The 24,245-nt window shown below is 35.6% G+C and overlaps 1 protein-coding gene across 1 annotated transcript in view; it reads left to right on the top strand.

Annotated features, from left to right (window-relative positions):
• SNX13 (sorting nexin 13) overlaps nucleotides 1-24,245 on the top strand; it is a 138,028-nt gene that overhangs the window by 91,502 nt on the left and 22,281 nt on the right. Inside the window, exons 17-20 of the mRNA XM_030857129.2 lie at nucleotides 3,290-3,359; nucleotides 7,447-7,586; nucleotides 17,009-17,116; nucleotides 19,035-19,145. Coding sequence (XP_030712989.1) covers nucleotides 3,290-3,359; nucleotides 7,447-7,586; nucleotides 17,009-17,116; nucleotides 19,035-19,145 — 429 coding nt within the window. The remainder of the gene's footprint in view (nucleotides 1-3,289; nucleotides 3,360-7,446; nucleotides 7,587-17,008; nucleotides 17,117-19,034; nucleotides 19,146-24,245) is intronic.

Here is a 24,245-nt window from a genome sequence, read left to right as displayed (position 1 = left end):
AAATTATTGTATAAATGTTCTATTATTGTGCAACGTATAACCTTTAACAAAACACTAAAGCAAATCAGCCATAGCGTTATGTCATATATTTAGTAACATTTTAAATGTTTTCCTAAATTATTTGGTATCATTACCATTTACTTCTCATATTCCACAGAGTTATAATGAAAAGGAATAGGTCCTAGAGAATGAAGAGTGTTAGCAATATAATGCCCATTATATAGAAAGTTTCCAAATGTGATGAAACTTTTCCTTGGTTTGAAATTTTTTAATATTCACCTTTGTAGTGCTTGTACAAGTGTTTGAACACTAGTAAAAAATATTTTTTTCTTCATTCCCTATTGGGAATAAATGCTTTTTTGTAAAAGAGATCCCTTTTATCACATAGTGATATAAACCAGAACAGTGTGGATTGAAAAAGGTCACACTTGAGGTCAGTGACTTACAGTTTTTTGGTTTTCACATCTGTTAAATCTAAGCTTTTAAGTAGCTAGACTGTTTTCAATTCTATTTTTTTAATACATAGATTTTAATGAATAGCTGCATTTTAAAAAATAGTTTAAGATTATAAAGAATTGTTTTAAAAACCATCAGATATTTTTCATGTTTGATGAAGATAACATTTATTAATTGTATTAAAATTATAAACTAGATCATAATAGTTTATTCCAGTATACTAAGCAAAGAAAATATTTAATGTCGTGGTTTACTCATTTTGTGATTGAAACTGACACATAAATTATAAACATTTTTAGAAGTGCCATTGTAGTTGTGTTTGCTCAATTGATTATCATAGTAAATTAGAATTTTTGGTTTTTATCTTAGCATAGTGTTAAAAAAAAAAGCACTTTTTTTTTTTTTTTGGTAAGGAATTCAAGAATCTTAACCCAAGAATTACTTTACAAACTGATTTTATTTCAGGACAGCATTAATGCACTTGTTTTGAAATCACAGTTTTCTATGACTAATCAATACTTATAGTTCTAAATCACAATGTAGTTCTGTAGTTATTATTTCACCAGTTGTAACTTTATGTAGTCTAGTTGATAGTTACATATGCATTGTAACTGTGACTAATGGTTAAGAGATATCTCATTGGATTTTTTAAATCATATTTAATGAAAATAATATTACTTGCATATTTTAAATGTGCTAAAAAGACACTTATATATTATACAGAGTTTTTCAACAATTTCTGGGTTGCATAGTATATAAGATGCTAACGTGTTTAAAGTAATAAGTAAGCGGCATTTAGCTTTTTAAATGTTACCTGCAAGGGAAGATTACCAATAATAATGATGATTTTTTTGAAAAAGGTGATTGTTTTATATTCTTGGTGCTAGCTTGTAATTAGAAGAAGATTACAGTAGATAACAATCTTAAATTTTGTAGAATATTCCATTTCCTCTGGGGCTTCTATCTTTCATGTAAAAATAATACTAAAACAAAAGTTGTGCTGTTTCTGTCAAAATGTTTTATTGTAGGTCAGGTGAGCACTTAAAAAAATAAGTGCATTCTATATCTCTTCAAAGTATTTTCATTCACTTTATATCCTGATAGAATTGTAGAACAGGTATTACACCATTATAACATTGGGAAAACTGAGAAACAGGAAAGACTAGTTGATATGGCTAAAGTCTCTTAAGGTATCAGTGGTGAAGCCTGGACTAGACCTAATTTAATTGAATGGTTCTCCCACTTGATTTGTGGTTAATCTGTATGGAATTATCAAATTTTGCTTCTCCTGATGATCAGTCTTTAGTAGGTAGAATTTTGGCTTTCTTCTTAGACTGTAATTGTTTAATTTAAATGGCTTTGTGTCATATGCATGGCTTCATTTAAGTCATTTAGATGACTCTTAGTAATAACTGGTAATATCACATTAATACTCCAAAGTTCATTCAATCCTGTGGTTTTCTAAGTGTAAAATATGTCTGAATCATATAATGTCTGTGTGTTATAGGTCCCCAAGACCACTCCTATGTTTATTGATTTACTAAGAGGACTCACAGGTCCCGGCATAGTCATACTCATGGCTAGAATTTATTACAGCAAAAGGATATAAAGCAAAATCAAGAAAGGGAAAAGGTGCATGGGGCAAAGTGCAGAGAAAACCAGGCACAAGTTTCCAAGAATCCTCTTCCATGGAAGTCACATAGGACAGACTTAATTTCACCAGCAGTGAATATGACAACATGTGTGAAATGTTGCCACCAGGAAGGCTCATCTGATACTAAGTGCCCAGGGTTTTTATTGGAGGTGGATCACACAGACACCCTCTGCCTAGCATATACTAAAATGACTCCCAGAAGGAAAGCAGGTATTCAGCATAAACCACATTGTTTGTACAGATAGTTACGTAGAGTGAGCCACTCTTAGCAGTTAGGGAATGGAGGGAACTTTTTCTAAATCTGACTTCCCAGATATTGTCCAAGGGCCAACCTTGAAAGCAGTCCTTTCTAACGAGAGCAACTTCAAGTCTGTTGTGTTAATTCTTTTCCATACAGTCTGCCTTCATTATATGCGTTATGTTCCCTTCTTTGTATGTGTGGGTGTATGGATATGTAGCAAAAAAGTTTTAAGTTTAGAGCTAAAGTCCATAGTTACAAAAGATTTATTCTGAATCGATCAGTAATACTTTTTGTTTATGGAATAATTTTTGAAAATTATTTAAAATATCTTAAACTGTGGATTCACTTCATTTAGTGAGTAATCATAATAATGGCTAACATTTTTTATGTTAGGCAGTTTTCTAAATGTTTTACATGTCTTTTCCTTTAGTCCTCACATAACCCTTTGATGTAGGTACGATTGTTCTCATTTTATAGATAAGGAATCTAAATTAACTAAAACTATTTCTAAGTTAACAACAGTGTTAAGTTAAAGAATACAAAGTTGGCTCTAGTATATTTCAGCATTAAAATTGAAATGTTGATTTAAGAATATGTCTGCTTATTTTTATCCACATTTTTTTTTGCCATGTATTGAATATATATAATTGAGAAGAAGCAAATTATAGTATGTGGACAGGTAATGAAGGAAGAAATAATCTGATGTAGTAAGTTGATTACTAAATTACTTTGTTTTATAGTTTCTTAATCTTAGGTTCTCTCTCTCCTATTAGTATAAATAAAGAGGATTATTGTTTGGGGGGGAAAGATACAAATAATATAAAGCTTACATAGGGCAAAGATGAGTAATGTTATATATGATGTAGAATTCTTTAACATTTTTTTTTCCTGTAAAATTTAACAATTTTGTGTTCTGATTCCCCCCCTCCATCACCCAGTCTTTAGATGACCTTTCAAATGTGTCTTCTGATGACTCAGTACAACTTCATGCTTACATTTCAGACACTGGTAAGAGACTTCATGGTTTAATTATTACTTAAAAACTATTGACTGTTACTACTCCTACATTATTTTCCACATTTATTTTTATAAATCATTTTTGTGTTCTGTAGTCATGTTTTCAAATTACTTTTTTTCTGTAACATGTTCTTCATTAAATTCTATGATGTTTATTACATGGGTGTTTCCTTTCTTTAAGGTTGTCACTGTTATCGTTTGAAAAAGGTTAAATTTTAAGCATTTTGTCATGGCTAGTAAACTTTGAAACCAGTCTTCTTTTTCTTTGAGTCTAGCTGATAATTGTCTGCATAATTCTTATTAAATTGTCTTGGGGCAGATTTTAGTTTAATATTTGTTTTCATACATGCAAAGTCAGATTAGATATCTGGATAAATGAAGCTTTTTGGTATAGGAGTTTATAGAAGTTCAACAAATGCTTGGATGAGGTGAGATTCATGACTGAATCAGCATATGTGCAAAGTGGCTAGTGAACTGAGGAAAAAAATCAATTTCCATCATTGTTATTGGGTTATTAGATAATGCCAATGCCGATTTTCTTATTTGGCTTCTCAGTATTCCTACAATGTAGGAGTGTGTTTGTCAGATTACATACTGAAGTATAAACGTACAGGTAAATACCTGAGTTCAATTTCATACTTATAATTTAGATAATTTGGAAAGAGATTTAATAGTACAAGTGTAGTTTTAAAAAGATCATTTGCATCTATTTTTTTAAGATCTTGTTTTCTTTTCACTGGAGCTGGAGTCTAATTTTCCATTGTGTTTTCTGCCAGATTTCTGTAATAAGTTATCTATAATTGCTTTTTCAGTTTTTCCTTTATCTTTTCCAAATAGTTGGTGCATACGTTGTTGTCAATAAAACCAGAGGGTCTAGTTGCGTTTCTTTCTAGCTTTTGATACATTTGTCTCACTTTTTCCTTCCTTAAAATTTTAAAATTCTTTTAAAAAACTATCTTCTTTGTTGAGTTGTCTTCGAAATAGGAAAGCCTTTGTTAAAGTGCAACATTTAGAATTTGTCCTTTTATTTCTTTCTTCAAGTCCTTAAACTTTTGTGTGTAGAAGAAGATACTAATGTCCATATTTCTTATGTGGATCTTTCTCTTCTCTGAGGGGTCTAGTTTTCTAGCTGCTTTGTCCGTTCATTCAACAAGTATTTATTAGCTTCTTAAAAGATACGGAAGCATAATACTAAGCATTTTTAATAAATTGTAATTTCTGTCAGACAAATTTATGTATAAACACTAAAGGGGCAGCATAGTATAGTGGTTAAGAGCACAGCTTTTTGTCCAAATTGCTTAGGTTCAAACTCCAGCTCTTCCACCTAGTAGTTGGGTGAACTTGGCTGAGTTCCTTAACATCTCTGTATCTCAATTTCCCCATCTGTAAAATGGAATATTAATGATAATAATAATAATACTTGCCTCATAGGATTGTTATGGGACTAATTAACTGTATTCGTAATTACATGGTGGGCATTATATATTAGTGTTTGTTCAATAAAGATTTCTTTTATGAGTTGGGCTTCAGAGTCTCTTTGAGTCTGGATCCCATGTCCTTAACATCTGTATGATGGGAAGTAGAACTTAAGAGTCCAATGCTATTTAAGGAGTGATCCATAGACTACAGTGTACTGGCTTCTTCACTGAGAAATCTTGTTTTAAAAAATACTGGCTACGTTAGGCAATGTGTTTAGTGATGAGATTTATTTATATTCTGATCCTAGTTCCTTGTCTGGCTATGGATTAGGAACGAAGAGGTTGCACATCACCTGTTATGAGTAGTAACATTGTCCTAATGCAAACAAAACCTGTTATTTCCACTATAATATCTCACCATCATCTCAAAATATATGTAACCTCATTATCTTTTAAAATCAAATTACCTTTCTGTCTTAGTGCTTCTTTTATAATAGCCCCATTATTCTTCCTATTGTGCATGCATCCTAGTCATGATCTCCCTTGCCTATCAATTTGTGACAAATCTGATCATTCTTTTTTAGAATGCTTTCTTACATTCCTTTCTTCTTTCCTTTTCTATTTCTTGCTATTCTCCTTGTTCTTATTAACTTCTAATTGGTTATGGTTTGCTGCCTAATTGGCCCCTGCTTCCTATTATCCTTTCCCAAACGTATCTTGAACACAACAGGTGAATCCATTCCCTTGTTGCCTTGCTAACTCTGTTGAGTGATGGTGGTTCTCTTGGGTGATGAAAAATTGCTGTACACTTTGTTCCACATAGTCGAAAAATTGCTGTACACTTTGTTCCTCCGAGTGAAGGATATTTGAAAGAGGTGAACAGTGAATATTAGAGTTAAAGCCTCTGACAGCAAGATGACCCAGGTCTATCCCTAGTCTTCTATTTTGTCAAGTCAGGAACACTGATATTAGATGGTAAGGGAATGAAGGACAATTTTGAATAGAAAGTGCAAATCTTAGAAAAATTTTAATGAAAGGCTGGGAGAGGTTCCTGTCCAACTACGTTTGCCAGTATAGATTTGTAGCTATTATATTATTAAAATAATTTACTAAGAAGCTGCACAGACCCTTCTTTGCCTAATTATATACAAAATACAAATATTTAGTCAGCTCCAAAGCTTGGCCACTTTTTTTTTTTGTAATTATGGATCAGTATAATCTATTATTAGAAGAGCAGTTTATACTTCTGGTCAACATGGTAGTCTAAACTGCTGTGGGAAATCTTGCTTCCCACACATCTAAGGGCTGAAAACAACAGAATAAAAATAGCTAAAAGGGGAAATCTACAGGTGTAATAGACCATGAGGAAAAGCAAATTTAGGGAAATGAAGAGGAATTGAAGCCAAGGAGCTTATAGGAGCGTGAAGACTGCTGTCTTGATTTTGACAGCATTTTCATGCCCTCAAGTTTAGAAGAGGCAGGATGGGCTAAGGCAAGGAGAAGCTGGAACACAGTCATTTGCATAAAGCCCAGAGTCACAGAGGTGGCTTGATGTGAAAGAGGAACCAGAACTTAGCCTACTGTCAAAGGAAAGAACGAAGAATGTCAAGGTTGTGGTTGGGAATGGTATCTATCACCCATATGAAATTGAAAGCCTGTCTTGTATCGCGATATTGGTGTGTCTAGATTCAGCCATCCTGAAGTGGTTGTGTACCACAGGGTTTCCTAGCCCAAGAGTATGTTAAAAATATTTGTAGAGATAAAACGAGGCAAGAATACCACACTATAAAAAAAGAACCATATGAAATTATAGAAGTAAAAAAAATTACTTATTGAAATTAAGGTGAGTGGCTGAATTAAGGAACAGACCAGGTACAAATGAGTGGAAACTGATAAACTTTTAGAGACCTGAAGAGATGATCTAGAATAGAATACAACACAGAGGGAAAAAATGGAACATGAGAAAGACAAAATGATTCAAAATATGTCTTTTTACTTAAGATTAGTACAGAATAGGAATAGGTTTTGATTTTTGAGACTACCTGGCTTGGATGGTTTGTGTCAATTAAGTAGGAAAATAACTATTTAGAACAGTCTTCAGAATAAATTACACTTGTAAATTGTTGAATATTTTAAACAAGAAAGAGATTTGCCAAAAGAGAAGATAGGTCTTATCCTATAGCTTTTGCTTGCTGTTCAGTTAAAAAGCTATCGAGTTAGAGCTGAATAGTGAAGGCTAGTACAGAGGTTATTATTTTGTTTCTGTTGTTTTTCTTCTATTAAATTTAAGAGACTCTAATACTATAGTATGAGGTGGTACTGTGTTATCATTACTGATAATAAATAAAAGCTCATTGGGAAGAGAGTCCAAAGTAGACATCACTGTGTGGTTGGCAGTATCATCATAAACTTGTAGATCATTTTGTAATGTAGCCATCATATATAACGCATTATGGATGTGAGTACAGAGGATGGGAATCTATTTTATCCTTTGGTGACATCCTTTCGTCTCAGTCTGTCATTTCAAATTCTTCTTCATTTCATGTTGTCCTTTTTGTTTGTTTTTGTTCTTCATCTTCCTCCTTTCTGTGTCTTTTGTTCCTTTTCATTTTGTTTTAAATGACTAGTATATGCTGACTATGACCCATATGCTGTGGCAGGCGTTTGTAATGATCATGGCAAGACATACGCATTATATGCCATCACTGTACACCGGCGCAGTCTAAACAGTGAGGAGATGTGGAAAACCTACCGTCGTTATAGTGACTTCCACGACTTCCACATGAGGATCACTGAACAGGTAATGAGGTTTTTAAAGTTTGTGTACTTTACATTGTTTCCTGATTCCATGTTTGATTCTAAATAGCTCTGAGGGATGCTAAGGTATTGACCAAAGCTAAGTAAATAAGGTAAGAATTTTTTTATAAGCAACATGAATGTTATAATGATTTTGCACATTTAACCAATCAAATTTTAACCAGTCTTAACCATTGTGGACTAGTGATGAAGTATCAGTGGTATACCATGGAAAATTAGAATAAGTGTATATTTCTGATATTAAGAGTGTGTGTATGTGCTGTGCTTTGCAGAGGTATTTGGGTTTGGTTTAAAGTAGGGATGGGGATCACTGGACATTTGGTGGTTTTATTTTTGGCAGTATAATTTAAAACTACGGTTATTTAAAATGGCGTCCTTTTCCAAGTGTTAACAGTTAAATCCTTGATCCATTAAGTTATGAAGAACCAAAATCTAAATTAAGTTTAACGTTAACCAAATAATGTTTTTAATTCTTAACAAATATAACCCTCTTGTTTCATAGAAGTATGAGGACTCTTAAACATAACGAATGTAAACAAACTATTTCTCTGTTTTATTTTATTTTTATTTTATTTTTTGCGGTACGTGGGCCTCTGACTGTTGTGGCCTCTCCTGTTGCGGAGCACAGGCTCTGGATGCGCAGGCTCAGCGGCCATGGCTCACGGGCCCAGCCGCTCCGCGGCATGTGGGACCTTCCCAGACCGAGGCACGAACCCGTGTCCCCTGCATCGGCAGGTGGACTCTCAACCACTGCGCCACCAGGGAAGCCCTCTCTGTTTTATTTTTTATTAAATATTCTTTTCTTTTTAACTTAGAACAAAATAACTTATCACAGGATAAATTGGAATAGGTGTTCTGTGACATTTATTTTAAGTCATGAGAATCCTTCTTTCAGGGTTTTAAAATAAACAATTATTATTAAGCCAATAAAATAATAATAATTAATGGTGACATTTGATTGGGTGGACTCAAGCTTTGAAATGACAGTTTACTACTTAAGTAATCAGAAAGTATATATATATATATATATTTTTTGTTGTTGTTGTTGTTGTTATACGCGGGCCTCTCACTGTTGTGGCCTCTGCCATTGCAGAGCACAGGCTCCGGACGTGCAGGCTCAGGGGCCATGGCTCATGGGCCCAGCCGCTCCGCGGCATGTGGGATCTTCCCAGACTGGGGCACGAACCCGTGTCCCCTGCATCGGCAGGCAAACTCTCAACCGCTGCGCCACCAGGGAAGCCCCAGAGAGTATATTTTTCAATTAGGGTAGTGGAAAATACATGGTTGCCACCATGATAATCTCATTAAAGTACTTCGTGAATAGAGTGAGATAAACTATTAATAGCTCAAAAGTGTTTAGAGACCAGGTTAAGCCTGGTCTCTAAACACTTTTGAGCCCATATTAACTGGACTTTTTTAATATATTCATAAGGAAATTACTAACTTTGGACATAACTGTTCTGTTGTTCTTGTTGAATAGATCTTTTCTTCATGTTTAGCTTGATTTGTTTGCACAGGTGAAAGAATTTTCTGCCCCACGTTGAAGAAATAATTGCTGTATTTACTTTTTATGTTATTACCTGTTTCATATTGTTTTAAAATCACATAGCTCGGAGCTTCTGGGTTGGCAAACACGTGGTACGCTCAGACAGGGCATCGATGCTCCATGCCCTTTTCCATATCTTGCCTTATTCATCACGTCCATCTGGCTGTTTTTGAGTTATATCCTTTTACAACAAACCAGCAATCTAAAAACGTCTTCCGACCCCTGGCCTGGCTTAGAACATCACCGGTGCTACTGATGTCCTACGTTCCTCCCAGATCACATGCCAGCCTGCCATTGCTTCTCAGAGCTCGATTTAAGTAACCAAGAGGCTCATCTCCTGAGTTTGAGAACTTCCCTTGCTCCACTGTCTTGTATTCCAGATTTTCCTATCCATCTTGCCCATGAGACCGTGAGCTCCCTGAGGCAAGGATCTCATCTCTCTTGTACTCCATTCTGTCACCTGCACCAAAAACAGCCTGGAACAGACCGTGTGGCTGACAGGGTCTTCGTTCTCTGGCTGGGTGTCAGGCCCGTGCCTCTGAGGTGGGAGAGCCGAGTTCAGGACATTGGTCCACCAAGAACTCCTGGCTCCATGTACTATCAAATGGTGAAAGCTCTCCCAGAGATCTCCATCTCAACGCTAAGGCCCTGCTCCACTCAACGACCAGCAATCTACAGTGCTGGACACCCTATGCCAAACAACTAGCAAGACAGGAGCACAACCCCTCCCATTAGTAGAGAGGCTGCCTAAAATCATAATAAGGTCACACAGACCCCAAAACACACCACCAGACACAGTCCTGCCCACCAGAGAGACAAGATCCAGCCGCATCCACCAGAACAGAGTCACCAGTGCCCTCACCAGGAAGCCTACACAACCCACCAAACCAACCTTACCCACTGGGGGCAGAAACCAAAAATGAGAACTGTGAACCTGCATCGTGCGAAAAGGAGACCCCAAACACAGTAAGTTAAGCAAAATGAGCAGACAGAGAAACACACAGCAGATGAAGGAGCAAATAAAAACCCACCAGACCAAACAAATGAAGAGGAAATAGGCAGTCTACCTGAAAAAAAGTTCAGAGTAATGATAGTAAAGATGATCCAAAAACTTGGAAATAGAATGGAGAAAATACAAGAAACATTTAACAAGGACCTAGAAGAACTAAAGGTCAAACAAACAATGACGAACAACACAATAAATGAAATTAAAAATTCTCTAGAAGGAATCAATAGCAGAATAACTGAGGGAGAAGAACGGATAAGTGACCTGGAAGATAACATAGTGGAAAAAACTACCACAGAGCAGAATACAGAACAAAGAATGAAAAGAACTGAGGACAGTCTCAGAGACCTCTGGGACAACATTAAACGCACCAACATTCGAATTATAGGGGTCCCAGAAGAAGAAGAGAAAAAGAAAGGGACTGAGAAAATATTTGAAGACATTATAGTTGAAAACTTCCCTAATATGGGAAAGGAAATAGTCAATCAAGTCCAGGAAGCACAGAGGCCTATACAGGATAAACCCAAGGAGAAACACGCCAAGACACATATTAATCAAACTATCAAAAATTAAATACAAAGAAAAAACATTAAAAGCAGCAAGGGGGCTTCCCTGGTGGCGCAGTGGTTGGGAGTCAGCCTGCCGGTGCAGGGGACATGGGTTTGTGCCCCAGTCCGGGAGGATCCCACATGCCGCAGAGCGGCTGGGCCCGTGAGCCGTGGCTGCTGGGCCTGCGCGTCCAGAACCTGTGCTCCACAGCGGGAGGGGCCGCAGCAGTGAGAGGCCCGTGTACCACAAAAGAAAAAAAGGTAACAGGGGAAAAATAACATACAAGGAAATCCCCATGAGGTTAACAGCTGACCTTCCAGCAGAAAGTCTGCAAGCCAAAAGAGAGAGGCAGGACATATTTAAAGTGATGAAAGGGAAAAACCTACAACGATTACTCTACCCAGCAAGGATTCATTCAGATTCAATGGAGAAATTAAAACCTTTACAGACAAGCAAAAGCTAAGAGAATTCAGTACCACCAAATCAGCTTTACAGCAAATGCTAAAGGAACTTCTCTAGGCAGAAAACACAGACAAGGAAAAGACCTACAATAACTAACCCAAAGCAATTAAGAAAATGGTAATAGGAACATATATGTTGATAACTACCTTAAATGTAAATGGATTAAATGCTCCAACCAAAAGACATAGACTGGCTGAATGGGTACAAAAACAAGACCTGGTATATATGCTGTCTACAGGCGACCCACAAGAAAGAAATCATAAATTTCAGATCAGAAATAAATGAGAAAGAAATGAAGGAAACAGTAGGAAAGATCAATAAAACTAAAAGCTGGTTCTTTGAGAAGAGAAACAAAATTGATAAACCGTTAGCCAGAGTCATCAAGAAAAAAGGGAGAAGACTCAAATCAGTAGAATTAGAAATGAAAAAGGAGAAGTAACAACTGACACTGCAGAAGTACAAAAGATCATGAGAGATTACTACAAGCAACTGTATGCCAATAAAATGGACAACCTGGAAGAAATGGACAAATTCTTAGAAATGCACAACCTGCCAAAACTGAATCAGAAAGAAATAGAAAATATGAACAGACCAATCACAAGCACTGAAATTGAAACTGTGATTAAAAATCTTCCCACAAACAAACGCCCAGGACCAGATGGCTTCACAGGCGAATTCTATCAAACATTTAGAGATGAGCTAACACCTATCCTTCTCAAACTCTTCCAAAATATAGCAGAGGGATGAACTCTCCCAAATTCATTCTACGAGGCCACCATCACCTTGATACCAAAACCAGACAAGGATGTCACAAAGAAAGAAAACTACAGGCCAATATCACTGATGAACATAGATGCAAAAACCCTCAACAAAATACTAGCAAACAGAATCCAACAGCACATTAAAAGGACCATACAACATGACCAAGTGGGGTTTATTCCAGGAATGCAAGGATTCTTCAAAATATGCAATTCAATTAATGTGATAAACCATATTAACAAATTGAAGGAGAAAAACCATATGATCATCTCAATAGATGCAGAGAAAGCTTTTGACAAAATTCAACACCCATTTATGATTAAAAACCCTGCAGCAAGTAGGCATAGAGGGAACTTTCCTCAACATAATAAAGCCAAACCCACAGCCAACATCATCCTCAATGGTGAAAAACTGAAAGCATTTCCACTAAGATCAGGAAGAAGACAAGGTTGGCCACTCTCACCACTCTTAATTCACCATAGTTTTGGAAGTTTTAGCCACAGCCATCAGAGAAGAAAAGGAAATAAAAGGAATCCAAATCGGAAAAGAAGAAGTAAAGCTGTCACTGTTTGCAGATGACATGATACTATACATAGAGAATGCTAAAGATGCTACCAGAAAACTACTAGAGCTAATCAATGAATTTGGTAAAGTAGCAGGATACAAAATTAATGCACAGGAATCTCTGGCATTCCTATACACTAATGATGAAAAATCTGAAAGTGAAATCAAGAAAACACTCCCGTTTACCATTGCAACAAAAAGAATAAAATACCTAGGAATAAACCTACCTAAGGAGACAAAAGACCTGTATGCAGAAAATTATAAGACACTGATGAAAGAAATTAAAGATGGTACAAATAGATGGAGAGATATACCATGTTCTTGGATTGGAAGAATCAGCATTGTGAAAATGACTACTACCCAAAGCAATCTACAGGTTCAATGCAATCCCTATCCAACTACAATGGCATTTTTTACAGAACTAGGACAAAAAGTTTCACAATATGTGTGGAAACACAGAAGACCCCGAATAGACAAAGCAGTCTTGAGAACGAAAAACGGAGCTGGAGGATAAGGCTCCCTGACTTCAGACTATACTACAAAGCTACAGCAATCAAGACGGTATGGTACTGGCACAAAAACAGAAAGGTAGGTCAATGGAGCAGTGTAGAAAGCCCAGAGATAAACGCACACGCATATGGTCACCTGATGTTTGATAAAGGAGGCAAGAATGTACAGTGGAGAAAAGAGAGCCTCTTCAATAAGTGGTGCTGGGAAAACTGGACAGGTATATGTAAAAGAATGAAATTAGAACACTCCCTAATTCCATACAGAAAGATAAACTCAAAATGGATTTAAGACCTAAATGTAAGACCAGACACTATAAAACTGTTAGAGGAAAACATAGGCAGAACACTCTGTGACATAAATTAGAGCAAGATCCTTTTTGACCCACCTCCTAGAGAAATGGAAATAAAAACAAAAATATACAAATGGGACCTCATGAAACTTAAAAGCTTTTGCACTGCAAAGGAAACCATAAACAAGACCAAAAGACAGCCCTTAGAACGGGAGAAAATATTTGCAAGTGAACCAACTGACAAAGGGTTAATTCCCAGAATTTACAACCAGCTCATGCAGCTCAGTATCAAGAAAACAAATAACCCAATCCAAAAATGGGCAGAAGACCTAAACAGACATTTCCCCAAAGAAGATATACAGATTGCCAACAAACACATGAAAGGGAGCTCAACATCACTAATCATTAGAGAAATGCAAATGAAAACTACAATGAGGTATCACCTCACACCGGTCAGAATGACCATCATCAAAAAATCTACAAACAGTAAATGCTGGAGAGGGTGTGGAGAAAAGGGAGCCTTCTTGCACTATTGATGGGAATGTAAATTGATACAGGCAATATGGGGCACAGTATGGAGTTTCCTTAAAAAACTAAAATTAGAACTACCATACAACCCAGCAATCCCAGTACTGGGCATATACCCTGAGAAAACCGTAATTCAAAAATAGTCATGTACCACAATGTTCATTGCAGCCTTATTTACAATAGCCAGGACATGGAAGCAACCTCAGTGTCCATCAACAGATGAATGGATAAAAAAGATGTGACACATGTATACAGTGGAATATTACTCAGCCATAAAAAGACACGAAATTGAGTTATTTGTAGTGAGGTGGATGGACCTAGAGTCTGTCATACAGAGTCAAGTAAGTCAGAAAGAGAAAAGCAAATACCATATGCTTACACATATATATGGAATCTGAAAACAAACAAACAAAAAATTGGTCATGAAGAACCTAGGGGCCGGACAGGAATAAAGACACAGACCTACTAGAGAATGGACTTGAGGACACGGGGAGGGGGAAGGGAAAGCTGGGACAAAATGAGAGAGTGGCATGTACATATATACACTACCAAATGTAAAACTGATAGCTAGTGGGAAGAAGCCGTATAGCACAAGGAGGTCAGCTTGGTGCTTTGTGACCGCCTAGAGGGGTGGGATAGGGAGGATGGGAGGGAAATGCAAAAGGGAAGGGATATGGGGATATATGTATATGTATAGCTGATTCACTTTGTTATAAAGCAGAAACTAACACACCAGTGTAAAGCAATTATAGTCCAATAAAGATGTTAAAAAAGTAAAATTAAATTAAGATATACATTGTAAAAAACAGCACATATATCTCTTATTTATTTGCATATTTATGGGAATTTGGTATAATACGAAATTTTCTTTCTGTGAATACTTGTAATTTTTTTCTGTTCCAGACAGATAATTTTAAGAGGAGTTTGATTAATTTAGACTCTAACAAAATAACTGTTACATTTAATTTTTTATTAATAAGTTTTAATGTTTTAAAGTTTTGGAAATAAATTGTTGTTTTGCTGAGTACTGTTATATTGCCTTGGTGTATTAGTTTGCTAGGGCTGCCATAACAAAATAACATAGACTGAGTAGCTTAAACAGCAGAAATTTATTTTTCCATAGTTCTGGGAGCTAGAAGTCCAAGATCAAGGTGTTGGCAAGTTTGGTTTCTCTTAAGGCATGTCTCCTTGTCTGTCAGATGGCCCCCTTCTTGATGTGGCCTCATATGACTTTTTCTTTGTGTGGTCGCATCCTTTGTGTCTCTTTGTATGTCCAAATTCCCTCTTATAAGGGCTTTGATTTGATTTAACTACCTCTCTAAAGGCCCTGTCTCCAAATACAGCCACATTCTGAAGTATTGGGGGTTAAGGTTTCAACATACGATTTTTGAGGGAATAAAACATACTGGTAATGCCTGAATAAACTATGCATTCTATAAAATTGAGTCAGTAGTTTAAGATACCATGGATAAGTCCTATTCTAGGAAACTAAATATCTTTTAGGACACCTTGAAAACTGTAAATGTACTTCTATAAGGTGTCATTTTTAAAAAAATTAATTCATAAAACCAGGTACTCTATATTGTACATTCATTCATTGTTGACCCATTGTAATATTTTGTGAACCACCAAACTTGTGACTATTACTACAGCATAACATTTGCCCTGTAAATCAGGTGTCCCCATCCCCCAGGCCGCAGATCACTATTGGTCTGCGACTGGGCCGCACAGCAGGAGGTGAGCAGAGGGCAAGGGAGTGAAGTTTCATCTGCTGCTCCCTATCGCTTGCATTACCGCCTGAACTATACCCCCATCCACCCAACCCTGGTCCGTGGAAAAATTGTCTTCTGTGAAACTGGTCCCTGGTGCCAAAAAGGTTGGGGACCGCTGCTGTAAATGACCTCCCCCTCGCCCCCTTTTTTTTTTTCGCCTTGGCTAGGGCGAAAGAACTGCTTTTAAGTTTCATGCATTAACATGTAATGAACTTGTTCTCATTATAGCTCCAAGCGACCATCTGATCTGCCATTCCATTTAATAATGTATCAGAATCTTCCAGTTTAGGGATGAAAATTATCCTACACCTTTTCATTTCCTCTTTTTTTTAATCTCTGCACCAGGAATGAGTTTTCTTTACAGAAGCCTTGTTGTTTTTAAACAAAGAATGGTTTTAGAAAGTTTGTTGCACTTCTGAATGTGTATCACAAAGGAAAAGCAATGAGGCTGCTCATTCAAGTTTTAGATACTAGGTATTGCTGGCCAAGCACAATTCTTTGCTCAGTGACTTTGCTCTTCCACTTTGTTAGCAGCTAGTGTGGTTAAAATCTGTGCTTCATCAAGGCACAGTAGATTCCTACATATCTGGACTTTTGAAGGTGGAGTCTGTAAATGCTAGATTTCAAGTATGTACACTTAGTTTTTTTTGTTTGTGGCTTTACAAAGATAAGATACGTACTTGATAGCTTTTAATTTGTTTTTTTCTTAGTTATCTATGAGTTTATTTTTCATGCAGTTTCATGTAGAAGTATGTGTTGTACTGTTTGTATATAGAGAGTTATGATATAGCTGTAATCTATGTTTTGAAATTTGCTTTTTATTCCTTTAATAATTAGCTATTACAGTGATTAACTGATTTGAAGTCATCAATATAAAATATTTCTTTGAGTTTTTTTTACCAAACCAGGAACTCACAACTTTGATTATTAAAAATTTACTGGCTAATACTTTATTCACAAGTTAAAGCGTTGTTAAACAAAATATTTTTTTTACGTTTATTATTAATTTTAATAATATTAAAGACACATAATTTACAAATAATAATAGAGTATTCAGTACTGTATCGTAAGTTCTTTTTAGCCAATTGAATAGCAAAATATTTTTTAAAACCTTTTGTTATGAAACTTTTGAACAATCTTAAAATCAGAGAGAGTATAAAATGAAACTCCATGTGGATATCACCCATCTTCATCAGCAATCCATGTTTGTCATTCTTAGAAAATAACTTCTTTATAATAAATAACATTCGAACTGTGGTTTGGACATATTTGGACAGTATTTTATATTTTCTGGTTTTGGCTTAATATATTGCAGAATCTGTTCTAGATGCTTTTGATATGTAGAGAAATTGTCAGTTGGAAAATACTTTTCTGTTTTTGAAAAAAAAATGAAGATTACTGAATGTATTTTGTTTTCTAGTTTGAAAATCTGTCAAGCATATTAAAGCTTCCCGGTAAAAAGACTTTTAATAATATGGATAGAGATTTTTTAGAAAAGAGAAAAAAGGATCTAAATGCATATTTGCAGGTAAGTTCATTATTATTACCCATAGATTTTCATTTCAATATAGCATAGAAATATAACTGATTTCTTTATTAGAGAATGTTTGTACTATAATAGTGGGATAGCAGCCACTTTTGAGGTGCTGAGATGTGACATGCAATCTGCTCAGTAATTTATAAATATTATTTCTCTGTTTGTTTATTAACTTAGAAGTTTTCTGGACACTCAGTGCTAGGAATTTTGCTTCTTCAGGTTTGGATGAATATACACACACACCGGCAGGCACACATCCATTCTACACTACTGTAAAGTCTAGGAAGTCTAGGTATTTTACAGCAGACAGTTAAATGTTACCAGTTCAGTAAATAGTTGCTCTTCATGATGTATCCAAAGCTAGTAGACTTTTTTTTTCTTTTCCATATGGCTTATTACATGGTATTAAATATAGTCCCCTGTATAGATTTTTATTCTCAGATAAAGTGAATAGCTGCCTGCCATGGTCCAGAATGATTCTAAAGCTTCTAAAAATTACAGGATAATTCAAGAGAGGAATAGATCCAAGGGACTTTTCAGAAGTGTAGCATGCTAAGCATGTAGATTTCTCTTCTGGAATAATGGGATAATAAAACGTGTCTCATAGGTTACGTACTGCATAAGCCGTTGGGACTATCAGAAATAACTTTGTTTTAGACCTGGGTACCCAAATGCCAGATTTTAATAGTATCACTTTATGGTTTTTTATAGTAATGAATGATTTATAAACTTTTCTCATCTATTAGCTCCCCACTTCTCTCTTTAGAACAGGGGTCAGCAAATTCCAGCCAGCAGACCATATCCAGCCTGCCGCCTGTTTTATTAAGAGTTTATTTTATTATTAGAACACAGCCACCCATTTAGTTTACTGCTGTCTATGACTGCTTTTACACTACTACAGCAGAGTTGAGTAGTTGCAGCAGACTCCATGCATCACAAAACCTAAAATAATTATTATATGCACCTTTACAGGAAAAATTTGCCGACCATGTCTTAGTATTATATTTAGTGAAACTTAGCTAATACTGTACTTGATATTTTGATTGGAAGGTTTCGCTCTCTTAAACATTTATAGGTTTAATTGGGTTTGTTTATAACCATAATTGTAATTCCATGGCATTATAATTTACTGAAAGGGTAGGAAAAACATATACATCTACTATTACTCACCTTTGTCTTCTGGCTTAAGGCTAAATATCTGAAATCATTTATATGACTCTTGTCAAACATTTTGATTTTTTAAAATGTATTAACTTGAGTTGCATTAAAATCTGTATCAGTTATTTATAAAATTTAGAACATAAGCACGTTTCTTCCAAATCTGGGGCCATAAATATGTATTTTAATTGTGGCTATACTGTCTACTTCTTAGGTAATGATCTCAATATGTCAAAACATCTTTAATTGAAGAGATTAAGCTAGAATGTTAGACTGTATCATTAACAGTGTAAAAGCAATACTTTGTTTTGGGCCTTCTAATACTTAAAAAAATTTGAATTATTTTATGTACTTTCTATTAATGTTAACTTTAAAATTAGAATGTGAAAAACATAACAGTTTACTGATAGTGGGTCTTCTTAGTATAAGCTATAAAACCTGAAAATGGAATAGTAAATAACATTTGGGGGAATTCCGTGGCCGTCTTGTGGTTACGACTCCGTGATTCCACTGCAGGGGGTGTGGGTTCGATTCCTAGTTAGGGAACTAAGATCCCACATGCCGCGTGGCACAGCCAAAATAGATAGATAGATAGGCAGGTAGATAGGTAGATAGAAAAATGTGTTAAAATTTTTTTAAAAAAATAACATTTTTACTATACATTCTTAACTTTCTAGCAGATGAAATTATAAATAATAGTTAATTTTCAGTATACTATCAATATAAGATACCTCTTTTCTTTTCCTGTTAGTTACTGTTAACTCCTGAAATGATGAAAGCATCCCCAGCTTTGGCTCACTATGTGTATGATTTCCTTGAGAACAAAGCCTACAGTAAAGGGAAAGGGGATTTTGCTCGTAAGGTAAGCAGACCATGCATTGGTTTTCTTTATAGGTCTGTTTTCATACTTTGTTTTTAATAAAAGAAGATAAATTTGTATTTGTGTGTATGTTTTAAAACTAGAAAACTTTATTAAATGCTCCTTGGCATGTTTATCTTCTATGCTTTATTAAGCCTACTATTGAAGTATATCTAATAAATACAAACTCCTGTCTTTACATATTGATTAAAATGTAGCAAAAGCTTGCAAGAAAAAAAAAGCTTTTGAAATGATACAGTAAGGAGAGTTGGCCTAAGACAGGTCACAGCTTTCGTTAGCTTGAGTAGGAGCTACTTCTTATTGGGAGGAAATGTCTTTTATTTGGAGTAAGGATAAGAAAAATGTTAAATAGGATATGTTCCTGAAAGTATTTGTGCCTTTTGAGTGAAATATTTATTGTTTAAAATTCTGGGGACACAAGACCTATTAAGATGCTAGCTTAAGGCAATAAATGATTTACTGCTCAAATTGGGCAAGATAGGCTCACTGGGTGAGAACACAAACATTGGAATCAGGCAACCTTTGGTTCAAATTCCTGTTCTGCCACTTATTAGCTGTGTCCTGCAAAATGTTACTTAACCTTCTGGGCTTTTAATTTTCTAAAGATTGAAGGTGTTAATCCTCAGTGTAGAGCATGTATGGATCAAATGAGATAATCTATGTATTACAGTGCCTGTCTGAATAAACGTTGGCTCTTAGAAGTAGTAACAGTAGTAGCAGGAGCTGTAGCAGCAGTTGGGAAAGCTGGAAGTGGGAATTCTGTGGATTATTTTTGCAACTTCTTAAAAGTCTGAAATTATTTCAAAATGAAAATTAAAAGTAAAAGACTTCCCCACCACTCGTTCTTCTAAAAAGGCTAACTTGCTTAAAAAAGATTAAGGAATTGGTACAAAATAAGTAAGATTAACAACTGTAAGCATAAGAACTTCATGTGATTTCTCAAGGATACTACGGTTTAACATCCAAGTGAACGTTAACATTTCTAAGTGGAATGTTTTATTTTAATAAGAAATTCCAGGTTATGTACCTTATAATGGTAGGAAAAAAATATGGTGGACTTATCTTTATATTTTGTGATTGAAGTGATTGAGTTTAAATTCCAGCTCTAAATGGCTTTATTGTCAATAGAGATGCATTTCAGTATTCCATCTTTTTTATGTTTACCTTATCTTCTCTCAAGGTTGTATCAATTTTAAGATAAACTAATAAATTGATAAGAGCTTTTTGAGATAAAAGAAGCATTATATTAAATGTAGACAATGTCTTTTTTACCAACCAGCAGTTGTGCATGTATATATGTAATGGGTAGGCCAAAAAGTTCATTTTTTCCGTAAGATGGCTCTAGTAGTGCTTAGTTGTCTTTAACTTCATTCAAAACAAGTTTGTTAGATTGTATTGTGACAACTGTCATATCGGCGTGCATTAAAAAAAACATCAAAATTGGTAAATTTTTGTGTAGCCATTTTAATATTAAAGAGGGAAGAAAAATAGCACTTTTTGCATATTATGCTTTATTATTTCAAGAAAGGTAAAAACACAACTGAAACGCAAATAAAGATTTGTGCAGTGTATGGAGAAAGTGCTGTGACTAAATGGGTCAAAAGTGGTTTGCGAAGTTTCGTTCTGGAGATTTCTCGCTGGACGATGCTCCACAGTCGGGTTGGTTAGAACAATTGAAGTTGATAGCTATCAAATTGAGACATTAATTGAGAGCAGTCGACGTTGTACCATGTGGGAGATAGCTGGCACACTCAAAATATCTAAATCAAGCACTGAAAATCATTTGCACCAGCTTGGTTATGTTAACTGCTTTGATGTTTGGGTTCCACATAAGAGAAAGAAACCCTCTTGACCATATTTCCGTGTGTGATTCTCTACTTGAACACAACGAAAATGTTCCGTTTTTAAAACAAATTGTGATGGGCATGAAAAGTGGATACTGTACAATAATGTGGAACAGAAGAGATGGTGGGGCAAGTGAAATGAACCACCACCAACTAACTAAAGGCCGGTTTTCATCCAAAGAAGGTCATGTTGTGTATATGGAGGGATTGGAAGGGAGTCCTCTATTAGGAGCTCCTTCCAGAAAACCAAACGATTAATTCCAACAAGTACTGCTCCCAGTTAGACCACCTGAAAGCACCATTTGACAAAGAGCGTCCAGAATTAGTCAACAGGAAATGCATAATCTTCCATGAGGATAACGCAAGACCGCATGTTTCTTTGATGACCAGGCAAAAACTGTTACGGCTTGGCTGGGAAATTCTGATTCATCTGCCCCTTCAGATTTCCATTTATTTAGATCATTACAAAATTCTCTTAATGGAAAAAATTTCAATTCCCTGGAAGACTGTAAAAGTCACCTGGAACAGTTCTTTGCTCAAAAAGATAAAAAGTTTTGGGAGAATGGAATTATGAAGTTGCCTGAAAAATGGCAAAAGGTAGTGGAACAAATGGGTAAGTACGTTGTTCAATAAAGTTCTTGGTGAAAATGAAAAATACGGCTTTTATTTTTACTTAGAAACTGAAGGAACTTTTTGGCCAACCCAATATATATATATATACACACACACACATATACACATTAGAGTCTAAAAATTAGAGTCTAAAAATCCTTCTCAATCATTTCTGGAAATCCACAGTAACATACATTTTTCATAAATCATATTGGTAATTACCAAGTTCATCTTGACCTCTTTTAGATTGTCAGAATAATTTTCATGCATATCAAGAATTAGGAGTTTTCAGCTACATTTCCTTTTTGGCTAAATTGTAGTTTAATATTTTCCTTAATTATATTTCATTGGAAATGAAATAGCTATTAGAGAAAATCATCTGTAAACATTTTATTAGTAGCTACTCAGGTTGAGAAATAATACTTTATAACACATTAACTTGGCCACACAATTTGTCTAGCTTTGCAAAATTTATGGGCCAATTCCTAGAAGAAGTAATTGACAAGCGGTCTTCCTCCATGTACACAGTACCTTTCTATCCAGTTTTGTATCATGGTGTGATGGCAGTTTTAAGCTGTAGATAGGGACCTAAATTTAAGTTAAAATTCCTTTGTTCGTGTTTTTACCCATACAAATAACTCAACTGAGGTGATAATTGAATGAATAGACAACATCTATGTATGTCAGGCTAAGTGTACACTTTTGCTGGCAATCCATAATTTACTCTTCTGCCTGGTAATTTTGCAATTTTCTTTCTTTTTTTTTTTTTTGCTTTAAACATCTGTTTTAAGACGAATCCTGATTCTGGAAACATTATCATATTGTGATGGGCTGCTTTTATGCTTCTAAATTCTGCTGCTTTCAGGGTTGAGCGTCATAATCACGTGTGGAGGTTTTTCCATGCCCCCTGGTTCCCCCACTCCCCACCCCCAACACAGATGATTAAGCTTTGCCCTCAGAAATTGGAGGAAAAAAAACATGGAAGAAAGAAAAGGAAAGAAAAAGAAATGGATTCTGTAGTTCTGGGACTGGTGCACAGGCAACTCTTTTCAGTTATCTAATTCATGATATAGATTTAAGTTCTCTTATTTTGAAAGAGTGTCAGTGGTAGTTAGCCCTATGCCTAGATAGGATTTGAGGTTGTATTCATTTAACCAACTTAAGGTTATGTTAGTTGAACCCATGTTTCTACTGCGAAGTGTAAGATACATAAAATTCTAAAATATTTTTGACGGTGTTCAGTTTTTAATGTAGGTTAAGATTAAAGTGAAATTCTTGCCTTTTATGCTTCTGAAATTCTACCTCATAAAAAATGTATATTTTAAGTGTGGTATTCTCATGTTTACCTCTCTTAAAAATTCTACTTGTGTTCTTATGACTTAGAGTTATTACAGTTAAAAAAAACACTTGGCAGTAATGTCAGTGTTGGAAATAATGTCCTGATTGATTTGAACACACTGTTCTGGTTAACTCAGAACTACTGTATATAGAATTAGAATTACACACACACATATATGTAATTTTACACCCAAATATATAATTGTACACATAAGTGTGTGCACACACAAGAGAGTTAACTTCATCTTTTTTACCCTTTGTAATCTCTTTATCTCTCTTCACCAGTGGTAGTGGTTTTCAAGCCCTTCTTCTTCCTTTCTGTCCTTTGGTTCTTCTTTAAATTTGTTGTGCTGTGATAGTGTCCCTCCTCAAGGTTGTATATTCCAGCAAGCATATCTATAAGACTGTTGGGTCTGCTTAACCCAAGGAATTACTAAAACTTTTACAGTTATCTTGAAGTAAACTCTTTGTTGTTATTGTTTATTACAGTACCTATTTCACCTTTTCTAATTTTTCTTGTTGAAAACCATGAAAGCATATTAAAGAGTTTTATCTTCTTGATATCATCTGTTAACATTGTGTTCCTTAAGCAGTGGGGTTCCATTTTTTTGCTCTTACTGCTTTTATTTTTTTTCTTTTTGTATACAACATAACTCATATCTGTGGTAGTTTTTATGAGATTCAGTACTTTCTGGAAAATAGTCGTACAGTTTTCTTTGACTTTGGTTATTGTGTCCCCTTTTTCTTTTCTCCCCTCCCTCCCTCCCTTCCTTTTTCTCTCTTTCTTTCATTTCTTTTGTTTGTTTTAGTCTGTTAAAAATCTCAGAGAGGGCTTCCCTGGTGGCGCAGTGGTTGAGAGTCCACCTGCCGATGCAGGGGACACGGGTTCGTGCCCCGGTCTGGGAAGATCCCACATGCCGCGGAGCGGTTAGGCCCGTGAGCCATGGCCGCTGAGCCTGTGCGTCCGGAGCCTGTGCTCCGCAACAGGAGAGGCCACAGCAGTGAGAGGCCCGCGTACCGCAAAAAAAAAAAAAAAAAATCTCAGAGAGATCCATATGCATCTACTTTGGTTTCTTTAGACGGCTCTCTTAATTGAAATTATCTGACACTTGTACAGTCAGAAGGTCAATTTTATTTTATTTATTTTTTAATATCTTTATTGGAGTATACCTGCTTTACAATGGTGTGTTAGTTTCTGCTTTATAACAGAGTGAATCAGCTATACATATATTCCATATCTCTTCCCTCTTGCGTCTCCCTCCCTCCCACCCTCCCTATCCCACCCCTC

This window comes from Globicephala melas, chromosome 9 (genome assembly GCF_963455315.2).
Source record: "Globicephala melas chromosome 9, mGloMel1.2, whole genome shotgun sequence".
NCBI classification, from domain to species: domain Eukaryota; kingdom Metazoa; phylum Chordata; class Mammalia; order Artiodactyla; family Delphinidae; genus Globicephala; species Globicephala melas.
The sequence above is the reverse complement of the archived record's forward strand: the minus strand, read 5'-3'. Positions and strand labels throughout refer to the sequence as shown.